The 26,574-nt window shown below is 39.8% G+C and overlaps 1 protein-coding gene across 1 annotated transcript in view; it reads right to left on the bottom strand.

Moving 5' to 3' along the window:
* The window catches only part of LOC136881087 (ATP-binding cassette subfamily G member 4), a 203,218-nt gene that overhangs the window by 24,474 nt on the left and 152,170 nt on the right, over nucleotides 1-26,574 (bottom strand). Inside the window, exons 3-5 of the mRNA XM_067153706.2 lie at nucleotides 12,493-12,682; nucleotides 6,824-6,969; nucleotides 893-1,131 (exon numbers count right to left, since the gene is read on the bottom strand). Coding sequence (XP_067009807.2) covers nucleotides 893-1,131; nucleotides 6,824-6,969; nucleotides 12,493-12,682 — 575 coding nt within the window. The remainder of the gene's footprint in view (nucleotides 1-892; nucleotides 1,132-6,823; nucleotides 6,970-12,492; nucleotides 12,683-26,574) is intronic.

Here is a 26,574-nt window from a genome sequence, read left to right as displayed (position 1 = left end):
AAGAAGGAAAGCTCCAAAGTGGTTCAAGAACAGAAAAGGAAATGCTGGCAAAACTTCATTGATTCTCTGCAAGAATATATAACAGGAAGCAAAAGATCTTATTCCAATGGGTAAAAGAAAGACACAGATGGAGTGCTAATTTTACTAAAAATGAACAGGAGGAAGTGATGACATAAGCACCACATCTACGATCCTTCACACTAAGCCAACTAGCTTGATAATAACACATTATTATGGTGAAGGAAGCAATTCAAATGAAATTTTCAATTGCATCGTCAGCTATATCTAAAAAATAAAATTTTTTTTGCTAGTCGGTTAACATCGCACTAATACATTGAAGGTTTTTGGTGATGCAAGAATGAAAAAGGGCTAGAATTGGGAAGGTAGCCGCCATGGCCTTAATTAAAGTACAACTCCAGCATTTGCCTGCTGTGAAAAGGGGAATACAATGAAAGCCATTTTCAGGGCTGCCGAAGGGGAGATTTGAAACCACCATCTCCCGAATGCAAGCTCACACCTGCACAAACCTAACCGCTTGGTCAACTTGCTCGGTATCTTAGAAAAAAGGTATCAATTATTAAAATGGGAAAGCAAATGGGGAGGTAGCAGTGGCAGAGATGACACAAACTCCACATATATGATCCTTCACTTTAAAGAACACCAACTCTCTCCTTATTAAGAGGTTTAGAAGAGGCAAAAGTTTTCTCGACACAAGGTGTAACATATGTAACTTTATTCTAATTTAATAAACTGGCAATAGATGCCAAGAACATGTTTAAATATTTCAAAACTATAGCCAAGGAGATTTCAGAGAAATAGAGATATCAATCTGGCAATTTTAACATCTGTGAAGTAGAGGCCTAAATTTTGCAAGGAGGATACATATACTTACTGAATGAGGCAGGGTTGTGGTAACTAGGGCACACAAGTCCTAACGTGGCCATGAAGGGCACTAGGCACTGGGTTGAGCCCTGGTACACACACTGGCCATCAGCAAGGGTGTACAGATGATCAAACATCTCAAATAGTCTAGCACTGGGCTGATGGATCGTGCAGATTATGGTCCGACCACCACGAGCCAGAGACTTTAACAGAGAGATGCACTGGAAGCATGACGAACTGTCGAGACCACTGTAACACACATTTAAAAAGAGATGCTTGAGACGAGCAAGGCATTATGATCAAAAGTTATATTAAAAACGTAATCCCTTTTGTGAACAGTTATTGTATTGCTATTCTCAGAACAGTGAACCTAGGCAGTCAGTTCCGTCATTCCCATACAAACAAGTACAGTACTCTACTTCCACAATCAATTACGCTACATTATTCAAAGGTATTGACCAGCAGAGGCCGACATCTAAACCCTCCCAGTACGAGTTCAGAGGTCACACTCCAGTCACCACCCTATCATCCGAGCACTAACTTTTGACAAAATGTTCCTGATGACAATATACTGGCCACTTGACAATGTAACTACCACTACTTCACCCTACCACAAAAATAGGTTCTTTCTGAGCCTACATTTTTTTAAAATTATTATTATTCTTTCTTTCTTGCTTTTTTTCTTTCAATACAGCCAACTTTGGGCTATGAATACATCAGCTACCTGTCACGTTTCTTCCTAAAGGTAATACCCTTTTCTTTACATTCTCTCCAAAGGTTCATTAACCTTTGGCTCCTCCTTTGCCGTTCTTCCACTGAGAAGTTCCGTTTAGCAGGTTGTTTCTGTGGATTATCCCTCAGTTCTCCAACTTTCTGTCTGAAGATATTTCTATTTTGAATTTCTGTGGGCGTGATACCTCCTTCGTTGAGATCTTTATGCACTTTGTTCAACCAGCGGAGATGAGTTTTACGTTTTTCTTGAAGAATAATTAGTTTATGTACCAGTCTGTCAGGGCTCATTCTCTTCAAATGTCCATAAAGTGTCTATCTCCTTCTCCTCATTTTGGTGGTTATCTTCTCAATCCTCTCATACACTTCCATGTTGGATGCAGATGGAAGGCAAGTTCTACAGCGACCTTCTTTGGTCCTAAGATCTTCCCGATGAACTTTCTTTCTTTTTTCTCAATTAAGGGGTCTTCTATCTTAGAAAGTGTCTCCGCTGCATAGAGACATGCTGGTGTAACTACTGTGCTGTGGTGTCTCAGTTTTGCCTCGAAAGAAAGGGATTTAGATTTGTAAGTACCCTGACTCAGTTTAAAAGCCAAATCCATCTTCCTAGCTCTTTCCTTCAGTGCTTCATTCTCATTACCATTGGGGGTTAGAAGTTCACCAAGGTACTTGAATTTCATAGTTCTCTCAACATCTCCATATGGTGTCTATCTTAAAGGTAGGATCAATCTTCTCGGAGTCCACATATTTAGTTTTCTCAAACGAGATATTTAGACCAGTCTTAGCAGCTACTTCTTGGAGTACTTCAATCTGCTTTGCTGCCGTGTTAGGATCGTCTGCAAAGAGCACAACTCATCAGGAAAGGCCAGGCAATCAACTGTAATACTAGTAGCTTTACAACCAAGACTTACTCCATTTTGATAGTCTCTCTTACCTGATTCCTTCGCCCATTTCTGGATGACTTTCTCCAGCACGCAGTTGAAACATAGTGGGGAGAGGCTATCGCCCTGTCTGAGCCCTGTTTTGATCTCCAACTTTTCTGAGAGCTCTCCCATAAATTTTACTCAGGAGTATGTGTCCGTGAGAGTCTGTTGTATCAGAGCTATGGATTTATCATCTAATCCAAATTCATTGAGAATACTGATAAGTGTTGTACGGTCTACAGAATTGTATGCTTTCTTGAAATCTACAAAGGTCATGACCAACCTCTTTCGTCTCAATGCCCTTATCTTTATCAGTGATTTCAAGATTATTATTATTATTATTATTATTATTATTATTATTATTATTATTATTATTAAGGGGATCAATCAATCAATCAATCAATCAATCAATCAATCAATCAAACAAATCCCTAATTCCTCTTCCTGAATATGAATATTTGCACCAATTTGCCCTCTTGGAATTCCAACTTCATATTGTATCTTTCCTACCAAGCTCGATAGCTGCAGTCACTTAATTGCAGCCAGTATCCAGTATTCGGGAGATAGTGGGTTGAATCCCACTGTCGGCAGTCCTGAAGATGGTTTTCCGTGGTTTCCCATTCTCACACCAGACAAATGCTGGGGCTGTACCTTGATTAAGGCCATGGCCGCTTCCTTCCCACTCATAGCCCTTTCCAGTCCATCGTTGCCGTAAGACCTCTCTGTGTTGGTGCGACGTGAAACAACTTGCAAAAGATCTTTCCTGATTTTAAAAACTCCACTGAAACTTATTCGTCTACTAATGCAATTCCACGCCATTTTTCCATTGACAGCTCAGAATATAAAGGTTAGTCGAGCAGCTCTTCTCCTTTCTTCCGAGTCTTCCCAGCAACATTTTTAGAATACTCCTCTCTTGTCAGAAATCGCCCAGAACAAATCATGCTGCTTTCCTGTGGATCTTAGCCAGAAATTTTCCAGAGATTTTACATTCCAGTAGTGGAGCGTGGCATAAAATCCTTGTGGACCACTGTTCTGTACGAGCACAAGAGCATATGAACACCTAAAGAAAATCAAGACATAGTATTTGATCTTTCAACAGCCTGAGGGAATATTTTCTTCATGTTTGTGACTGTCTAGTAAAAACCTCTACGTGAAAATTAAGGATGGAGTAAGTAGAAAGAAAGCAACCATCTCTCACTGTTGGGCCTCGTTCTCCCTCTATCAGATTCTTTCACAAAAATGTCATCATACAATTTCCTTTATCTAGCACAACCTAACTGGACTGGACAAATTAATATTACTTATTTAGAAAATAACACTAAGTTTCCATACAAAAGTGAGAGACTGGGCTTCACTTCATAGAAAACAGTTTATAGTTCTTACCACAGACAGTCAAGCCCCATACCAAATGACTAGGAACCCACAAAGCCAGCAAATACCATGTAGTTCAGAATGAACTGGTAGATGGAGGCATGCACTCCAGTAAACAAATAGTGTGTGACATACGAAACAACAATAACCTCCCGTAGTTTGTGTGAAGGTCATAAAATCACTTCTGATTTGTGAACTAATAAATGCCCATTTATGTCATGTTGTATGTGTTAATTCAGAATTTTTTAATTAGATTAAATCAGTGCTCAAACCAAATATCCCACTGCTCTGTGTCAGTGCAGTGACCATCCAAGCACGGCAAGAGCCACCACTGTGTAATCCTCCTAGCTAGATTATTGTAAAATTAGATCAATTCTAAACTATATACTATTTTAATGAATTACTCTTCTGGCCTCTCACATTACTTGCATGTTTATCCAACCTTTCCTTTGTCATAAAATCCCTACCGGTACATCAAGAATGAAGATTTCCCCGGAACATCAGCCCCTTATAAATCACTCAATGCATTACTTGTAAATGTCCAGATATTGGTTATTACTGGTTTCTCAAATCTGAAACATACATACATACATACATACATACATACATACATACATCATTATAGACCGTTATGCCTTTCAGCATTCAGTCTGCAAGCCTCTGTGAATTTACTAAACGTTGCCACAATCCTCTATTTGCAACTAGTGCTGTGGCCTCCATTTACTTCTCTATCTCTTATATTTAAATCATAAGAAACTAAGTCTAACCATCGTCGTCTTGGTCTCACTCTACTTCTTTTACTCTCCGTAACAGAGTCCGTTATTCTCCTAGGTAACCTATCCTCCTCGATTTGCCTCACATGTCCCCACCACTGAAGCCAGTTTATGCGTACAACTTCATCCATCGGGTTCATTCCTAACTTAGCCTTTATCTCCTCATTCTGAGTACCCTCCTGCCATTATTCCCAGCTGTTTGTACTAGCAACCATTCTTGCTACTTTCGTGTCTGTTACTTCTAACTTATGAATAAGATATCCTGAGGGAGCATCTGCACCTACTCAATATCTTTTAATGAGATTAGGACCAAGAAAACTAATGAAAAACCATAATATTTTGATGTTCATCATCCAACATTCTTAATCATATGAACTTAAAAGAAAAACAATATACATCGTTGAACATTCTAGAATGCTTGGTACAAACATGCCTGTGAACGTACAAAGTTAATATAGTTCCAAAGCGTACTGCAAGAATACTGTGAACATTTTATCATATTTTAATATATTATATGATACTAATTTTTATCACATCCATATCATAGAATGTTCCAGAATGCTTAGTATAAACATACCAATGAATGTATACAACGATTCACCAATATGAACTGAACTTCAAAGTGTACCTCAAGAATGCCATAAACATTTTACGTGTAGAAATTGTATTTCACCAAATTATCTGTTACTCACGAACAGTACACTAGAATTTTATGTAACATATACATGTCACAGAATATTGATGCTTGTTTTTTAAACCAGAAGACACATCATATCATTGTAGATTTTGTACATTGTATATTTCAATATTATCACTCACATCATGTGACATTCTTCATTAGATTTAGTAATGTTTTAAAATTATATATTAAGTTAACTTTAGATCTCATGACCAGCTGAGGATGACCTCTATGAAGGTCGAAACTGGTACTGCTTAGTAACAAGATATAATAAAGTATTAATTAGGTGGACGGTACCCATTCTTTGTGATTGTAAATACCAAGTATCAATACGGACATGAAACTGATAGATTACAATATCCTGAGTCCACCCAGCTTTCGCTCCCGTAAACCAACATTGGCCTGAAAACAGACCAATGTAAAGATAGTTTCAACTGGGAGCTGACTTCCTTCTTACAGAATACTGTTGATCGGAACTGCGATCTCACTGCATTAGCTTTACCTTGATTCAATCTCGCTTATTATATTACCATCCTGGGAGGACACACATCCTAAATACTTGAAATTATCTACCTGTTCCAGTTTTGTATCACCAATCTGACATACAATTCTGTTGAATTTCTTACCTACTGACATCAATTTATTCTTCAAAAGGCTAATTTTCATACCATACTCATTGCACCTACTTTCAAGTTCCAAGAAATTAGACTGCAGGCTTTTGGGCACAATCTGCCATTAAAACCAAGTCGTCAGCATAGGCCAGACTGCTTACTACATTTCCACCTACCTGAATCCCTCCTTGCCACTTTATACCTTTCAGCAGATGATCCATGTAAACTGAACAGCAAGGGTGAAAGATTACAGCCTTGTCTAACCCCTATAAGTACCCTGAACCAAGAACTCATTCGACCATCAATTCTCACTGCAGCCCAATTGTCAACATAAATGCCTTTGACTGATTTTAATAATTTACCTTTAATCCCATAGTCCCCCAGTATGGTGAACAACTTTTCCCTCAGAACCCTGTCATATGCTTTCTCTAGATCTACAAAAAAAACATAACTGCCTATTCTTCTCGTAGCATTTTTAATTACCTGGTGCATGCTGAAAATCTGATCCTGGCAGCCACTCTGTGGTCTGAAACCACACTGGTAGAGCACAATTACTATCTGATCGTACCAACCTTAGTTTCGTAATAAACAAGTCTTGTATGTGGTGAGTCTGTGTGCTGCAGTGAGAGTGAGAAGGTAGAAACATTCACTTTGCTAGTTGCTACTGAAGTGTTCACATCAACTCCAGGCAAGGCTTTGTGTCGCTCCCAGTAGCACAGCTCTACTACCATCCTTCCCCTTCTTTGCCCTCCAAGCTCGGGGCATCATGCAAGTTTGTACCATCAGATAGTAATCGCACTCTTACCATTTACCTTCAACAGTCAACTGATACACGACAGCTGGGTGATAACTGACCTGGTTGGCTCATCAAAGAACATGATGGGAGGATTGTTAACAAGCTCAAGAGCAATGGACAGTCTCTTCTTCTGACCTCCAGAGAGGTTGGATGTCATTGTACGGCTGTGTTCCAACAAGCCTAGAGTTTCCAGGATCTCTTGGATCTGAAAAAGACAGTTGTATATGTAAGACATCTACTGTATATTCTATTGGTAAGTACATTGTGTTGTTTTTTTATTTTATTTTTAGAATTTGCTTTACATCGCACCAACACAGATAGGTCTTACGGCGACGATGGGACAGGACAGGAGTGGGAAGGAAGTGGCCATAGTACAGCCCCAGCATTTACCTGCTGTGAAAATGGGAAACCATGGAAAACCATCTTCAGGGTAGTACATTATGTTCAATGTCTGAAAGTTACAGAGGGGTTTTATTACACACACACACACACACACACACACACACACACACACACACACACACACACACACACCGATCAAGATTAAATGTCCTAATCCACACACTATCATGATCATCATCATCATCATCATCATCATCATCATCATATTATTATTATTATTATTATTATTTAATAATAATATTTTTATTATTAATATTGTTTTTAAAGAGGCCTAACAGCTAGGTCATCGGCCCCTAATGGCACGAGGTGCAACGAAATGACACGATAATTACTACTTCAAAATATATCAACTGACAAGAATCTAAAACAATTTATGAAAATATGACCAGGAATCCAAAACAATCAGTGGATCCAATTTACAATTCCTTATTTTTCGGAGATGATGCTCAAGTTTCAAAGGGGTCCGAACTCCAAGTCTCCAGCCCTTCATAATAGTAGCAATCACTGGTAAAAAACAGTCCGGCTCCATGGCTAAATGGTTAGCGTGCTGGCCTTTGGTCACAGGGGTCCAGGGTTCGATTCCCGGCAGGGTTGGGAATTTTCACCATAATTGGTTAATTCCCCTGGCATGGGGACTGGGTGTATGTGTCGTATTCATCATCATTTCATCCTCATCAAATCATTTCATCAAATCAAAAGACCTGCACCTGGCGAGCCGAAGTCCTCGGACTAATCCCGGCACTAAAAGACATACACTATTTCATATTTACTGGTGAAGCAGAACCATGGTGTTCCTCCTATAGTGGTACTAATCAAAGGAATGGGTTCTTCGCATGGTAGTACTAATTACAGGTAACACAAACCAATGGTTACTACTCACAGGCAACGCAGACATTTTATTGGATTCTACACTGTCACTGTCAAGTGAGTTTGTGATGATATTATTATTATTATTATTATTATTATTATTATTATTATTATTATTATTATTATTATTATTATTATTACAATTTCAAAATGTTCACAATAATAAGTGCAAGCATCCAACCAGGTTCCCACCCAGTGGGCATTGGGGCTAGTGGAAGAGGAATCCCACGGGCATCATCTTGAAATTTCTTCACACGAGAAGGCAATTTCAAAAATACTTTCTTCACATTTCCAATGAGTTTATCCACGTGGTGCCTTACTTCCTCTGCAACTCTCTCGGAAGCATGTACCATTTTTGAGTAACGGAGTAAAGGAGTTCGCTCCTTTAACGACATATGATGCTGCATCTTTGACAAACAGTAAACAAGGATTATGCTGGATATCATTAGGCTGCAGATAATGCATTGTTTCATTAAACAACTTGCTTGCAGTAAAGTAGAATAGATTGCTCTCTACAGAACTTCACAGTTTAGAAGAAAAATTTATCCGATGTTTTCTTCATTCATCGCTCCAACATTTGTATTCACAACATAGCGAGCCATAGAATCTCTGGTCTCGTCCACTGTCCAAATTTGTCCCGATATTGTGTATTGTCTTGTCATAACACCGTTCATCATAATGTTTTCTTATTGCTGACTCATCTGGAACAGACTTTCCGGTGTACTTCTCCGGAAAAACCTCGTAAAACATTGTTATTAAATAGATACTTTGCCGAAACAAAAACATTCACATAAATGTTCATATAATTGTGAGCTCACCGCACTCACAATACTGCACTGTCCAAGAAGCATCTGTTGCTTTTTTTTTTTTTTTTTTTCTTTGCTCTGTGCTTCAAGGCCTCGCTTGAATTTGTCTCTATTCTGATGTTCGATCACGCCACAAATTTTCCAGTAGAGAATACTACCGTCACTTGAAAAAAACAACCACGTCAGAAACAAACTGCTTTTACATGTATTTTACAGAAGTACTTTCTTTTATTTTCAGCATGTTTGAGTTAAAATTTAACACTACCGAACCGACACAAAGCTGCAAAATAATGAATGAAAAATGCACTAAGGTAATGAAAAATGGAATGCGAATGAAATGAACCGTAGGACCAATTTGGTGAAAGCCTGGAACAAGTAGCCTCACCACGCAACCGAAGGCACGCATGGCCGGATGCCCTTACTGACGTCAATCTAGAGTGAGGAGCCAATGAAGCTGAAATGAATGATAGTGAATGAAAATGGGTGAGAAGGAGGAAGGAATCGTCTGTGGCCTATGAGTAGGAACTGACCCAGCATTTGCCTGGAAGTGAAAATATAAATAAATCAGTAAATAAATAAATACTACTACTACTACTACTAATAATAATAATAATGATAATAATAATAATAATAATAATAATAATAATAATAATAATAATAATAATAATAATAATGGACTGAAAATATCATATGATAAGACTCGAGTAATGAACACGCTGACAGAATGGGAAATGGAACACGGTAAGATAAAGAACAGTGGCGGCGCGTTCTATGTGTTCAGTGGTTCAGTGAACCCCCTAGAAATAGATAAGTCTAGGTAAAATGATTTATCAGAGCCTATTCCTTAAATTTGCTCTGTATATCAGCGCGCGTAGCGGTATTTTTGACATCAACACTCGGTTGCTCTCCGGAACCAGGGAAGAGGTTCAATTTCAGGACTGAACGCGCGGGGCCGTGAGACGTAAGGTGGGTGCGCAAGGCGAGGGGCTGTGAGGAGCAGGGAAAACATAGCCCAGGAATCGCTGGCAACTGGACCAGCGATAGACACGAGTTACATCGAGCAGTTCCGAAATTAGCCGAAGCATTGTCAGAGCGCGCGGTTAAAATTTGCCGTATGTGGTAGGTTTTGAAGGGATTTTAATTTGGCGATTTTGCCATTCTGATGTAATTAACCGTAATGAGCCAGAATAGTTTGCTAACTACGGTTTGTATAGCATCAATAGGCGTAAGTAGCCTAAGTTTATGTAATCAAATGAAACTTTTCATTAGTAATACGTGTTTGATGAAAAGTAAACAGCAAAATACGTCAACAAATAAATAACAGTAGTCTGCCTAACACGTTCTTGAAGAAGTTATTCCTACGTAAGCAACGTCTTCAAAATGAGGGGAAATTGGATCAGCTTAAAGTAAGTGCGCGTCATATCCTCTGCCTTTCATTCTTCATTGTTTTGGTAACTTCTTCGAGCTGTAGCCGTGTCTCTGCAAAGCAAAGTCATGTTTCTAATCAAGCAATGTCACTATTTTACATATATGTAAACATCAAGTAACAATAATAATCTGAACACCTTATTTTCCACAGCAGTGAACCCCCAGACGTTTTATTCACTCGCCGCCACTGATAAAGAAAGTATCCAAATTCCAAATATCACTGTGAGTGGGTACAGTTCAATGGTGTTGATAATGAAGCGAATAAGAGTACGATCAGGAAAATAGAATTGGATTACAAACTCACACAAAACGTATACATCAAAAAATCATTGTCGATAAAAACAAAATTAAGACACTACAATACAGTAATAAGGCCAGAAGCACTGCATGCATCGGGATGTCTAACCCACAACAGAAAAACAAAAGGTGAGGTGATGAAGATAGAAAGGAAAATTTTACGTTAGATATTAGGTCCTAGGAAGACAGGTGACATCTGGAAGAAAAGAAGGAACGAAGAACTGTACAAACATATTAATGAACTGACTGATGAAATGAGAAAAAGAAACGACTGAAGTTTGCTGGACACATTCATCGGATGAGTAACGACAGATTGGCGAAGAGGATACGGGAGTACACTAGGAAATGCAAGAGCACCACAACCTGGACGAAAGAAGTTATCAAAGATCTTACTGAACTACATCTAAACACCGAAAGCATGTATGACAGAAACAAATTCCGGATAACAGTTGACAGACACAGGGAATTTCAGAAACCAGAGAAGCAACAATGAACTTTGACAGACCGACAGAGGGAGGCTAGAAGTCAAAATATGAAGAGGTTTTGGAAGCAGAGCAGACAGAAAGCCGAGAAGCAGAAGTATAAGGTAAGCGTGGTCCATAGAAAGCCAAAACGAATGTAAATAATAATAATAATAATAATAATAATAATAATAATAATAATAATAATAATTTGGAGAGGAGGTCTCTGAAAGCTTCGAGATAAAAACAGAGGTGAGACAAGGGGATGGACTTTTGCCACTTCTCTTCAACTGTGCCCTTGAACAGGCTATGAGAGAATGACGTAAAGAACTGACCAACTTGAGTGTCCAGAGTGGGATATACCTGGGTCATAAGAAGGAAGGGCTGATTGTAGATTGTCTGGCCTTTGCTGACGACATAGCACTGATTGCCGATTCGCTGGATACAGCAACAATACAGGTAAACTACTCCAGTAGACAGGCAGCCGAAGTAAGTCTTCGAGTGCCGTTGGAGAAATCAGAACGAGGAAAAATAAGGACGACTGAGAAATTTAAGTATCTCGGCGAATGGCTCGAAACCCGACTTATCAGACAGAGCACCATTATCCATGTGAGTCAACAAGTTGGAACTAGCCTATCGACTGACAAAGAACACTTATAACAAGAAATGCCTGTCACGCAACCTGAAACTGAAGCAATACACGTCAGTCATACGACCAGAAGCTCTGTAGCCATGGAGTGTCTTTCATTGAACCGAGGAGGTATGGTGGAGAAACTGGAAGTCAGAGAGAGGAGAATTCTCAGGAAGATCTTAGGTCCAGTAAAGGAAGATGAGGAATTCCGTAGACGGTACAACTCTGAGCTCTACGAACGTATAGAGAGGCTCTATGATTGAGGAAAAGGAGAGTAGCATTCTATGGCCATGTAGTAAGACTGCCTCCCAAAACACTGACCAATCACCTGTTCATCTTCTGACAAGAACAAGAAGATTCGTACCACTTGGCTGACAGAAACTGAGGAGGACAGCGAAGAACTGGGAATATCAGATCTTGAAAATAGACTGTCTGTACGACATGCCATGAAAGCAGTTCATGGATTTCAGGAAAATCCCGGAAGAAAGCTACCCCCTGGACAGATGAGAGAAAGGAGTTACACCGGCAGAAAATGCGCCAATAGTGGGTAAAGACTGAAAAGAAATTAGGATAGTCGACGGTGAGGTTCGAACCCACTCATCTCTCAAGTGCAGAGCTTGGCTCAGCCACTCCGCTCGGTTTGATAATTATTTTACTGGGAGATTTAAAAATGGGTTATGAATTAGGATTCTGTAAATGCATGTTTCATTATATTCATAGCTTGACTTTGTAATAATAAAAAAGTAAATGGCGGATACGTACCTATTAGGCCGAAGTTTTTTTTAAAAAAATCTTACGTGTCGTTAATAGTTTTCCTATTCCAATATTTAACTTACCACTTCCTTCCTTTCCTCTTTCTTGACTTCCTTGCCCAGTTTGAGTCCTGTCGCCACATTCATGGCTTCACCCACGGTCAGGTTACCGTGGAGCTGGTTGTCCTGCATGATGTACGCCGACAGCTTACGGAACTGGCTCAGGTTACGTTCTTGACCATTGATGGTAATGGAACCCTTCATTCCAGAGGTCCTAGAAAATGAAAACAGAGTTACATGTTAAGTGGCTGTACACAATCAAACGTAACTGTTTTTCTTAACTGATTGTTAATAAAGGCGAAGTATATCAGCTAGAGTAAGCAAACAATAGTTTCGTTGAACATCAGGCTGCAAAATGAAGGTTTTTGAAGTAGTGTGCCTTTTCTGTTAAGAACAGCTCCTGAATCAGCACATTTAAAATAGTTTAGGAAAAGGCAAAAGTTTTGGTAGGGTGACCAGATTACAAGCATGAAAATACTTGACACTTCGACAGCTGTTGATTATATGGCCCTATTTAAGAATTTCTTAACACGAGCCACAGACCTCTCAAGTTGAGAGCCCCTAGGACCTAGACACTTTTAGGGTAAATAAATTGATTATTAGAATAAAATACTAATAGAAGTAGTAATTATAACAACAGTGTAAATAGTTATGCAATATTAACAAAACTGTAACGTTCGACGTTAGTATTTTTGTAGTTTACACTCGAGATAAATGGAAGTTCCTCTAAAAAAGGAGTGGGTAGAGTCACGTAACAGAAACATACGCCGATAAGTTTTTGCATTTACATGTTTATGGCTTTTAATAATAATAATAATAATAATAATAATAATAATAATAATAATAATAATAATAATAATAATGGCGTGTGGCCTCCGAAGAGGGGTGGGGGCGGTAGAATAACACCCACGGTATCCCCTGCCTGTCGTAAGAGGCGACTACAAGGGGCCCCAGGAGCTCTAAACTTTGGAGCGTGGAATGGAGTCCACGGGGCCCTTAGCTGAGTCCTGGCATTGCTTCCACTTACTTGTGCCAGGCTCCTCACTTTCATCTATCCTATCCGACCTCCCTTGGTCAACTCTTGTTCTTTTCTGACCCCGACGCTATTAGGTTTGCGAGGGCTAGGGAGTCTTTCATTTTCACGCCCTTCGCGGCCCTTGTCTTCCTTTGACCGATATCTTCATTTTTCGAAGTGTCGGATCCCTTCCATTTTTTCCCTCTGATTAGTGTTATATAGAGGATGGTTGCCTAGTTGTATTTTCTCTTAAAACAATAATCACCACCACCTCCGAAGAGGCTTGGTGCAGATCTTTAAAGTCGACGCCGTTTAGGCATCTGTGAGGATAAGGCCCTACCTATGATGAATTCTAATGCTGAAGACGACACACACACACACACACACACACACACACACACACACACACAGAGCTAACGGAATTAACCAATGAAGGTTAAAATCCTGGACCTGGCCAAGAATCGAACCCGGTACCCCCTGAACCAAAGGCCAGCACGCTAATTATTTAACCACGGAGCCGGATTTAATTGTAATAAAACACGTATTCTACACATGCTGTTTTCATGAGAACTGCTTTTTTGAAATTTTTTATTACAAGCTGTATATTTGCCTTCTGTATTTAAGTTGTTAAAAGCCTCCGTGGCTCAGGCGACAGCGCGCCGGCCTCTCGCCGCTGGGTTCCGTGGTTCAAATCCCGGGACAGATTTGAAAGATTTGTGCTGGACAAAGCGGAGGCGGGACAGGCTTTTTACCGGATACTCCGGTTTTCCCAGTCATCTTTAATTCCAGCAACACTGTCCAATATCATTTCATTTCATCTGTCAATCATGAATCATTGCTCCAGAGGAGTGCGACAGGCTTCGGCAGCCGGCACAATTTTTATCCTCGCCGCTAAATGGGGCTTCCATTCTTGACCAGGTCGAATGACTGGAAACAGGTTGTGGATTTTTATTTTACTTATTTTGTTTTTTTCTATTCAAAATCACCTATCACCATGTGGCAAAAATAATGCAGCTGATAAACATCAAAGGGTTCCTTCAAACTTTTAAATATTGATAAGGTTTATAATAGAAACTAAATTTAAATCGATCTGCTATATAGCAGTACTTTCTTAAAGAGTAAATAAAGACAAGAAAAAGCCGTTGGTCTTGAAGGATTGTTACAGGCCAAGGCAAGCAGTTATGGTCCTCATTAAATGGAAATTAAAAAACCGCGAACCAATAAACGTACTCGTGAAACTCAATATTCCGAGGTCATCCACGCAATACAGCTACTAGTATGCGTACGGGTCAAGAACGTATATCGTGCACTTATCAAATGCACGGAGGGTGAAAGTTTCTAATCTAGAGACTCCATACCGCTCGCGTCTTTCCTTGTCTGGTCCCAAACGAACTAGATGTAGCGAATACTACCACGTTCCCTACAAACAGATCGAAAATCAATTAAGATATTATTAATTAATAATATTAACAACAACTCTCAAAACTAGAATAAATTCACCCCTTCATATTCCGTATTCCCGCCTCTCTCTTGTTCAAAGAACTTTATTTATCCACATTCCAACCCTCCGTAACTATCTTTTGACAGGAACTTGGGGACGTTTTTTCTCTCCTTTAATCGAATCTTCCTTAACTTAACCTAGCCCCTTTCCTTCATATTCCTTTTTTCTCTTCTCATTGCTCTCCCCTCTATTGCGCATATTTTTTTTTCTTTCTGCAGCATACCTTTACTTATGTGTCATATCTGTATCTTACTGTGCCTTGCTATACGTTCTTCTCTTCGTTTTATTTTCGATCTTTAATTTTTCCGCATTCTTTTCATTTTCCATTATTTTTATTGTTAATTGTTGTTTCCCTAAAGTTATCTTGTTAAGTTGTAACTATCTTTCGCTACTTCTTTTTATTAGTTGATTTTTCTTCGTTGATCTTTCATTTATTATTTTAAATTTGCATTGTGCTACTCTATCGTAAATATAGCCTATTTTTCGTTGCGGAACTGTGTAATTCAGCATCTCGCCGTTTTGGTATAAATAAATAAATAAATAAATACATAAATAAATACATAAATACATAAATAAATACATAAATAAATAAATACATAAATAAATAAATAAATACATAAATAAATAAATAAATACATCAATAAATAAATAAATAAATAAATAAATAAATAAAAATAAATAAAAATAAATAAATAAATAAAAATAAATAAATAAAAATAAATAAAAATAAATAAAAATAAAAATAAAAATAAATAAATAAGTGGCTACTCTGCACTAGCCCCTGCGGTTCATGATAATCAGGAGATGAAAGTATAGTGGTTCAGGAAAGCAAAGACGGGCAGAATGAGTCACAACCAACCTAATAATACTTTGACAAACAAGACGTAAAAAAAAAACACGTATCTGATCGATATTTTAATCCCAGCTCCTAGGAACGCCCAGAAGAAGATCAGGGGAAAAGTTCGCAAGTACCTGCCTCCGGTAACTGAAGTAACAGGGTAGAGTTGTCATTGTTCCAGCAGAGGTGGAAAAACTATGACAAATTCCCCACCAACTGTACGATGCACTTCACCAGCTGAAGATTAACGAGAATGTCTACACTGAGCTGCAGGGATCAGGAGATCAATAGTGTTTCACTATGTTTGAATATTAAAAGGTAACTCGTATCTTCATCCCGAAGTGTTTCAGAGCTCTTTTCAGACACACTCCCAATAGGCGTGAGTTGCATTAACTCTCAAGCACACGCGCCAAATCTTAGAACGCAGACACGCGCGTTGGGGTGCTTTCCACCCCACATATCATTGCATTGTAAAATATGAATTACTGTATTAATTGAAGCTTTTAAGATAGATTATGTAAGAATGACTCTTTCTGCGGGGATCCACCCAGAAATATATAAGAGCGGGGAGAGCACAGGAAAGTTATTTGTACATTTCACTAGGAAATAAAATGACCTGGGGTGGATTCCACCCCATACGCGTGTGTTTGAGGGTTAAAAATTTTAACGACATACCAGCCCTCCTGCCGTTCTTAAATTTCTGGCAGTGCCAGGAATTGAACCCGAGCCCCCGAGGACGGCCGCTACGGAAGCGGACAGCTTGAATAGTAATCCCAACTAATGTAACTGAACACCGGGAAACCCCGAGAAAAGCTGAATAATAATAATAATAATAATAATAATAATAATAACAATAACAATAACAATAACAATAACAATAATAATAATAATAATAATAATAATAATAATAATAATAATGGCTTTACGTCCCACTAACTACTTTTGTGATTTTCGAAGACGCCGATGTGCCGGAATTTAGTACCGCAGTTCTTTTGTGTGTCAGTAAATCTACCGATGCGAGGCTCACGTATTTGAGCACCTTCAAATACCACCGGACTGAACCAGAATGTATTATTATTATTATTATTATTATTATTATTATTATTATTATTATTATTATTATTATCTCTCGAATAAAACTATTCAATATAATAATCAAGAAAGGAAGCTCTATGCTACGTTCTGCATTTTCTCCTTGAAATCAGGCGAAAGAGAGAAGACATTCTGACAAAAATCTGAGGATCTCTGAAAAAAAGAGAAAGGAGAGTACGGTATCGACTTCGAAAGAATCATGACCTCAGCAAAAATGAAGAAAGTGAAAAGATGTCAGATACGACCAGAAAAAGGTGCCATATAATGAGGAGTGGCAATAGCAGACTCACAAAAGGAATGTTAAGACATGTCTTCAACGACAATCAGTGGGTCCAAAGGACAAAGGAAGATATAGAAGGTAACACAGGACACATTACATGACGGAGCAACTTTAGGAAGAAGATTCATATACAATTTCAAGGCGTTTTAGGGAGAAAGGAGGAGAAACCAAAATATGGAAGAATGGAGAACTTTGAGATGCAGAAACAAGAACAGAAAATGAATGCATTACATTATTATTAATTTAGATTCGTTATGCGCAATTAAGGGACGCGTTTGAACTTATTAACACTTGTTTTGGTTTTTCTTCTTCTCTTCCCAGTATCTCTTCATCCTCTCGCTGTGTTCCTTTTTACGTGGGTCAGTTCATCCCGTATTTAGTCGGGTGGGCTTTACAGAAAATTTGTTTTTGTGAATTAAGGTTCTGAATTTTATGATGTCTTGAATGTCTTTTTAAATGATGCCAATTTTGTTTTTCGTTTAGGTTTTCACTGATTTCTTTTAGCCAATTATTGTGATTTTTCACTGACAAGTGTAAGTTTAAAATGTTCTTCGTGAGCCTGTTATTATCCATTCAATATAAGTGACCATAAAATTGTAATCGCAGTTTCCCGATTGTATCTGTGATGTCTTCTGCAACTTGATAGCTTTCTTGTGATTTCTTTTTCATTCAAATTCAATTTTCGCATTTTGGTACTAAGATTTTCCTGAGGATTTTTCTTTCTTGTTTTCGATAATAATAATATTATTATTATTAACAGTGTTGTCATGACAAACAGGGAAGAGCTTCCACAACTTCCTCGATTTCTGTTTAGAATTTTCACACGAAAAATCACGAGACGTCAAAAACTGTTTCCGGCTTCAAACCTCTGGTCAAAATCCAATATGAGCCTAAGTAGGGTTGCCACCTGTCCCGTATAGTACGGGACGTCCCGTATTTGAAGTGAAAATTTTGTGTCCCGCATTAAGAACTGTTGTCCCGTAAAAACGAGCGTTTTTCTTTTTTGTCTCTAAATATTTTAAAATCCGTATTTGATTTGATCGCCATTGAAGTTCAAAGTAGCTCCATCATTTTCTTCTCTTTGGAGCCTCAGAAGAAGGAAATATCGTGATGTCTCGTCATTTGCTGGTAAGGCTGAGCATGCTGGGTTATTTACCTCGTCTTCTGTCCCGTAATTCCGTACGCCTTCCATTCCAATTTCTAACGTGATTGTTCGTGCTGTTTGAGACTAAATCGACGTAGGCCTAAATTGTGAAATTATCAAAGCTCATCGAAGACATCCGTATTAAGATGTCAGATGCATTGGTACTGTGTGTAATGTTAAAAGAGTGCAAGTTAGTTTCTTTTACGAATATCAATTCTCTTATTCTGTTAATGATATTAATTATGTCATTGAAATTGGTACCTAACGTTTTATTTTCTAGTATTTATGAGCTGTACCTCATTTTTTTGAAAATCCCGTATTTTTAGGCAAATGTCCCTTATTTATTATATAAAAAAGTGGCAATCGTAAGCCTAGGTAACTTGAATATCCTGACCGTTCTAAGAAATACTTATCGCCCAGCGCAGCACTGTCATCTATGCCCTATCCAGCAATTACTATTTCTTATTGTTTTGACGTGATATTGCTGTGAAGTCAAATGCAGATTTCTCATCGCAAATTTTCCCTTCGAAATAACAATATGAATACTCCCTAGTCATGTGCATTCAAATGGAACGGCTACACATTGACAACTAGTACAGAGACCTTCAAAGAACTGCGAAAATTGCTTAATGGTTAACTTCTAAAATCCACAAATTCGCGAAGGAAATCTTACCTTCATATGGACCATTCGCAAACCTGCCACGAATAGCCCCGTCATGTAGCCGTCGTTCCTAACAGCCGAATGTCGACCGTGAGTGTGATCACGGACGTTCTGAGAATAACCTTGATCACCTCGATGTTTCTGAAGAAGTGAACATATGGTCGGTCTGCATGGGACTTCCTCTGACAAGATGTTGGAAGAGGATGGACAAATAAGTGTGCTAATTTATAACAAGAGACTCGATGTTAGGCAAAATGCTTTTCTTTCTTAGCAAGTGGCTGTGCGGTTTGGGTCACGCAGTTATCAGCTTGCATTCCGGAGATAGTGTGTTTGAGCCCTACTGTCGGCAGCCCTGAATATGGTAGGGCATAATTACATTTTGCTTCTTTTAAATTTTATGATATATTTGATATCCTTTTCAATCTCGTCCTGGATAAAGTTATTAGAGAGTGGGAGAAAGAACTAAAAATTCTGAACCACTGGAAACCCAGTCAACTCGGACGAACAAAACATGATATCTAGATCAGCTGCTTGGCATTCGCAGACAACCTAGCAATACTAGTGCACAGTGAAATCACAGCAATCAAACAGACAGAAGTCCTCGAGAAATGTGCTGAAAAAGTTAGTTTTCTGAAATGAAATTTGTATCCCAAGTTCATTTGTACAAGATTCAACATTTAGAAACTGAACACAAAATACGGACAGATAAAACGACTCCCACACTTAAAAGACATTCACAACAAAAAATGCATACCTACACACGCAAAGATCAAGCAGTACAATACTGTGATCAAACCTGAGGTTTTATATGCGAGCAAAACGCTGGGTACGCAATAGAAAAGGGGATCTAGAGAACATTCTGAAGGAAGAACGAAATCGCGAGGAAAATTCTTGGACCAGAAAAACTGAAGACTGATACAGACTGAAATCCCACAAATCAACAGAGAAACTGTCCAACCTGGTAGCAGATACTAGAAAACGAAGATTGAAATTTTATGGACACGTTCACAGACTCCCACCAACAAGGCTTACACACAAGATCATGACATACATCAGAAAATTGAAGAGTCTACCATGGATCCAAGAAGTCAAAAAGGACCTGGAGAAAGCCCAGATATATGAGCAATATTAGACAGAAATTTGTTCCGTAAAAAAAAAAAGTTAACAGCCAGAGAATGAAGTTCCAAGGAGACCAGGAATCAAGTGGACTGAAGAAAGGAAGAGATTCCACAGAGAGAAAAAAAATGAAAGACATTTGGAAGACCAGAAAGGCGTATCATGAAAGCATTGCATGATTCAACGAGGTCCGTACGCAAATAATAATAATGACTGCCGGGTAATACAACAACAAGAAGTTTTACTAGATCTTAAAGCAGGACATTGTGATAGAGTTTGTGGTTCTACAATGGGCCTGACGATGGTGACCACAAACAACTCGATAGCCGCTTAACAGGTAGGAATATGGATGGCACTGTAGTGATTAAATAACAATGTGGAAACAAGTGACATGTAACAAGAAATATGAACTTTCTTTTAGGTATTATTCCTCGTCAGTAGGATCTGTATGGTAGTCTAATTCAAACATCATCTTCTTCTACTAAAGGAAATGCCTTGTCGCTGTAGCCACATCTGACGATCTTCTGCTAGCTTCTTCATGTTGCTATATGAACCACATGACAGTTCACCGACAGAGTTCCTGATGTACGACATCCTTGCTCGTCCCCTAGGTCTCTTCCCAGTACTTTCCAATGAGAAGAGAGTCATATCTCAGTACGTGTCCAAGGAACTTTGTTTTTTCTCTTCTTTATCGTATTTAATGAACATCGATCCTCTTGCGTTCTTTAAAACACTCATTTTTTTATCCATCCAACTCGTTTTTGTAATTCTTCTTCAAAAGCACATTTCAGCAGCCTCAAGTTTTGTTTCATCCTGTTTCCCTAATGTCCAGGTTTCGCACCCATCCAAACAAAGGTCCTGAGAAATGAATTTCTGGTCTCCAAACTGAGATGGTTGTTTAGCAATAAGTTTTTGTTATTTTGGAAGGCTTGTTTTGCTACAACTATTCCTTTCTTGATTTCTGAAAGGGATCTGTTATCAGAGGTAATTACACTACCCAAATAGGAGAATACTGTGACTTGTTCTATCGGTGTGTTATTTAATTTTAAGTATTTTCTACCCATATGCCTCTTTTTGTCTACGAATACGATTTTTGTTTTCTTTGTATTTATTTTTAGTTTAAAATTTTCTAAGGATTTCTTGAATGTTCTTTAGCACCTTACTCAAACATCAAGACATTCCCTGCGACTTCTAAAACCCATCAACACCATGTTTCAAACTGCAGAAAGGAAATTCTTAAGGAAGACAAAGTAGGGTTAGGATACGTCTTGAGATCCAAGAAAGCTTGCCAGTTTGTGATATGGCAAAATGTTCTAAGCATGCTAACAGAACGGAGATCCTTTTTAAAAAAAAGTCACTAGAGAGTAAATAGCGAGAGTTCTGGAAGGCAAGAGACTGAAGGAACCACCAAGAAAAAGAAGGATCAAGCAAGTGGAGTGAGGCTCGAATTAAACAGCCACAGAATAACGAAAAAAGAAAAGTCTGGACGAAGATGGAAAGCATTTATGAACCGCAGCCTGGCGTGTGGCCTCCGGGGATGCCTGGTGCAGGTCTTTTGATTTGACTCCCATAGGCGACCTGCACGTCGTGATGAGGATGAAATGATGAAGACTGCACATACACCCACTCCCCGTGCCAGGGGAATTAACGAATTATGGTTAAAATTCCCGACCCTGCCGGGAATCGAACCCGGGACCTCTGTGACCAAAGGCAAGCACGCTACCCACTTAGCCATGGAGCCGGACTAAACTCATGTCCTCATCCCGAAGTGGTGCAGCTCTTTTGAGGCACACCCCCAATGGAGGTGAGCTGCATGTACCATTTCAACCACATACCAGCCCTCCTGTCATTCTTACATTTCTTGCAGTACCGCGAATCGAACCCGGACCCACGAGGACGGCAGCTAACAGTGTCAACTGCTACGCTACGGATGATTATGATGACGACGATAACACTGACAACTGCAATCTCGTGCCACAATAGCGGGATAAAAAAGATATCTTAAATATTTTAAATGAAGTGCCATCAAATTTTCACATCTCATTAGTCGTGTTAATCGGAAAGGTAGCTCCTTCCGTGGATCAGTGGTAGAGTGTCGGCCTTCAGATCCCAAGATCACGGGTTCAAACACGGCAGAGACAGTCGTATTTTTGAAAGGCGGAAAAAAGTCAATTCGACGCCCCATGTCCTATGATGTCGATATATAAATGATCTCCGGGGACACATTCGGTGTTTATTCGACAAAATTAATAAAAATCTCCGCGATTATACACCAACAGATATCCGGCTTTCTCTACCGTCTTGCAGAGGAACAGGGAATGCCGAAATTGATGCGGAGGTAGCCTTGATGACGTTAAATCAAAATGCTTACACATAGTACCGTATGCATGTTCAATCCTCAGCCGTAAGGCTGGTTGGATTCTCCACAGCTCCGCTATCAGCTGTCATAGAAGGCCTATGCATTACTGAAGAGGCGTACTAGGGAAAGGAGGAGTGATGTAGTTTCCCGTTGCTTTCCTCACCGAGCCAGAAGTTGCTATTACATATCAGTCTGCCAAGCCCATTGAAATCCATGCACCAACGGACCCTATGAGCAATATTTTCACACCATTCATAGCAGGGACTGGCTGCATAAGGAATGGCATTACTAGCATCGCTCATACCTCAGTCACTTTCATATTGTCAAAGCCAAGGATAAGACTGAGGCAGATCAATGAAAGTAACAAAATTGCTCTAGCCTATACCAGAAGAGATAGTGCACTGTAAACACTAGGTCCCGCCAGCAAAGGCATACACATAGTACCAACGTCCATATTATTATTATTATTATTATTATTATTATTATTATTGTAAGTATGTGTATCACTGGGGTGGAATTTTATTTCTGTTATAAAATATTTCGACTGTGGTACGGTAACTGTGCTATATTTAGTATTAATTACGGTAGTGTTAACTTTGATTCTATGTACAATAATTGGTTTAATGTAAGAGAAGGCGTAACGGCCTTAACTACGCCACTAAAGACATCTATCTATCTATCTATCTATCTATCTATCTATCTATCTATCTATTCTAACTCTTGAGTTGCGGTGGTAATCGATTCCGCAGCCTTGAGCACTGGAGATGAGCCATCAGCCAAACACCGAAAATGATGAGTTTGGGTACACAATATCAAAATCCTTGAATTAATATTAACGTAGAAGAGCCCTTGTAGACCTATGCAATGTACCTGACTTTTAAATTACTAGCAAAAAGGAGAATACGTGGCAGGCTAGCAACAGGTTCGCAGAAGACAAGGTCAGGATACGGGCTGAACACCCTGCGGCTCTGTCCACCAGTGGAAACCGCATTCCTCCAGTCACATGGCAGTAGTCTAAACACTTTTTACTCATTACACACTCTCCACAAGCTCGAGTTCATGTTTACGTCTATCTCTCTCCAGTGATGTGTAGCCTACATTCATTCCCTCGAAATGATTTAAAGATCAGCGCAGCCAACGATCAACGGAATTCTACTGTAATGAGGAATCCCTCCCACTCCTGACAAGCGAGATCGAGGAGCGTCGGCAACCTGTACGTGGACCAACCACATAGTTTAATCCGCACGAAGAATGTACACCACTCTGAAAAGAAATTCGGTTACTTGTTCACACCTGCATGATACGCACAGAAAGCAGACACGCAATGAAAACAGACTTTCTTTTTTGCAACACATAAGAACAGTAATGTAAAGTGTTCTTTGCACACTCACGAGGGGAACCCTGGACCATCTCCGAGAAAATGACTGTCGAAGTTCCCGACGTGCTTTACGTGCCTATTAGAACGTAGCAAGTTCAACTCACTACGTAGCGCAGTGGCTATCGTCGCTGCTTCGCACTTTTGCGCCCCGTGTTCAGATCCCGATGAATTTTTGTTTTGTTCCATTTATCTGCTTACGTCCACTGACGAATACTACACGAATGTTTCTTATCAAGTTAGTGGATACAAAGGCGTTGGATGATACCGATCGTAGAAACATTCGAAAAACAAATTTCGCACACTACAAGCATCGCGCGAAGGCAGGATTGCCACAGTTACATTTCTGGGTGGGAATGTCACTCAGGAAAGAAACATCGTTAGCATTACTGAAGATTTCACGTGTTGGCAATAAGTTTGCGACAAACCACGCATAACGGATCATTTTTCCCCCCCCAAAAAACTGGCGCTTGCAAATTAAGGATCTTTGCGTGGATTTTTATTGCGTCGCATCTAGACGTGATATTCCTTTCTCATGCAATGAGTGTAGAACAACTGTTTTAAAATTAATTTACCAGATAAAACATTAATAGACGGAAAAGGACAATAATATTTCAAAATATATTGAACAAAACCATTCGCGTAGTATTAATCAAAGGACAGAAGTAAATAAATGAGAAAAAAACCAAAAACAGTTCATCGGGATTTGAAGTGTGAAGTCGCGGCGAAAGCCACTAAGCTGCCACGTCGGTTGAACTCACTACGCGCTAACAGGCACATAAAGCACGTCGGAAATTTCGACCGTCATTTTCTCGGAAATGGTGCAGTGTCTACGGATGAGGCGAGACATGTGTTCGCTTATTTCAACCCCTCTTTCACTCAGCGAAGTTTCTGGGAAATCGGGTTGTTACACTTGGCGGGCGCCCCTCGTCAGTACACGACGTGTCAAAAACAAAATAATCCCTGTCCATACATCAAAATGGCTACGTGGTGATTAAGCGTCTTTATAAAGGGTATTGCCACCCGTTGCATGGATGACAGCTTCACAACGCCTCCTCATGCGTCTGACAAGGCGCCGTACGTTTAGATGAGGCAGACGACCCCACTCTACCAAAAGGGCGTCTTCAAGGGCTTGTAGTGTTTGGGACGGTGGATTATTCGCTCGGATGAATTGCTCCAGTTGGTCGCAGGCTTGCTTAATCAGACTGAAGCTGGTACTTCTGGATGGCCACTCCATTCGTAGTACGTGGTGTTCAAGCGGGAATCTCCGAATGATGTTTGCATCATCCGCTCTAGCATTATCACGCAGGAATACAGTTTCTTCTCCAAGTTTTCTCAAGTGTTGAATCGCATGTTGCATTAAGATCTTGTCAGTGTGCTGTCGAGCAGTTAAGGATGCAATGTGAATAATCAGGAGATCGGCTTTTCGTCTCAAGACTTATGCCTGCCACCAGAACAGATCCCCCTCCAAAAGCAAAGGTAGACTGTACAGCTGCCGGATGAAATCGCTCCCCAAGTCGTCTTCTGATTCGCAAACGACCATCAAAATGATATAACGCGAAACTGGATTGATCCGAGAAGAGCACAGGACGCAGGGTCTCAGCTGCCAGTGCAGACGAGCTCTAGCAAACCACGATGTTTTCTGTCCAGTGCATGTACTTAATCTTAAATTAGCCTCTCGAAGCCTGTTCCTGACTGCTTGATCAGAATGTCATACACAAGAAGCCTGTTGTAGGTCCACCTGCAGCGCTCCTGCTGTAACTTGGCAGTTTCCAAGAGCTTGTAGAGACATATAAAACGATCCTGGCCAGGGTTTTTCTTTTGGCGCTCCGTCCCAAGGCGCTTGACAACTCTTCCAGTCTCCTAGAAACGTTTCCACAGATACCAAATCCCGTTCTCAGCAACCCCTAGCATTCTGGGAACGCACCTCTACGAGTAGACTTCTTGAAGCAGTATAAGTACGTGAGTGGTTCCATTCGACAACTTTAAAAAAAAATTTAAAAAACTATTTTGTATTACGTTGCACCAGCACAGATAGGTCTTTTGGCGACGATAGATAGGAGTGGGAAGGAAGCGGCTGAGACAAACCATGAAACCGATAGTGGGGGTTCAAACCCATTATCTCCCGAATTCAAGCTCACACCTATGCGATCCTACCCGCATGGCCAGGTTGCTCGCTCGACAACTGCTTCCCCAGTTGCCTACCTACGTCCACAGATTATTCAGGACTTATAAACACTACAAGGAAAACAGACCAACCTTCGCACACTCCTTGAACTGAGGCACTCGCACCTTTCAAATGACAACTTTCAAAGAATCAGATGACCGAGCGAGTTATGAGCGCGCAGCTGTGAGCTTGCATTCGGGATATAGTGGGTTCGAACCCCCCACTGTCGGCAGCTTTGAAGATTATTTTCCGTGGTTTCACCATTTCCTCACCAGGCAAATTCAGGGTCTGTGTCTTAAGGCCACAGCCGCTTCCTTCCCACTCCTAGCCCTTTCTTGTCCCATCGTCGCCATAAGATCTATCAGTGTCGGTGTGACGTAAAGCAACTAGTACTTTTTTCAAGGAAAGAAAAACAATCAGATGATCAGCGAGGCACATCTGAAGAAATTACCAAATGTATTTTTGAGCAATGTAGTTTAACGGAGGGGCTGACTAGTCGAGGTGGCGAAGGCGTGCTCAGTTCACCCGGAAGGACGTGAGTTCGATTCCGCGTCAGGA

The sequence above is a fragment of the Anabrus simplex genome, chromosome 9 (genome assembly GCF_040414725.1).
Source record: "Anabrus simplex isolate iqAnaSimp1 chromosome 9, ASM4041472v1, whole genome shotgun sequence".
Lineage (NCBI taxonomy): Eukaryota > Metazoa > Arthropoda > Insecta > Orthoptera > Tettigoniidae > Anabrus > Anabrus simplex.
This window is presented reverse-complemented; position numbering and strand designations above follow the sequence as displayed.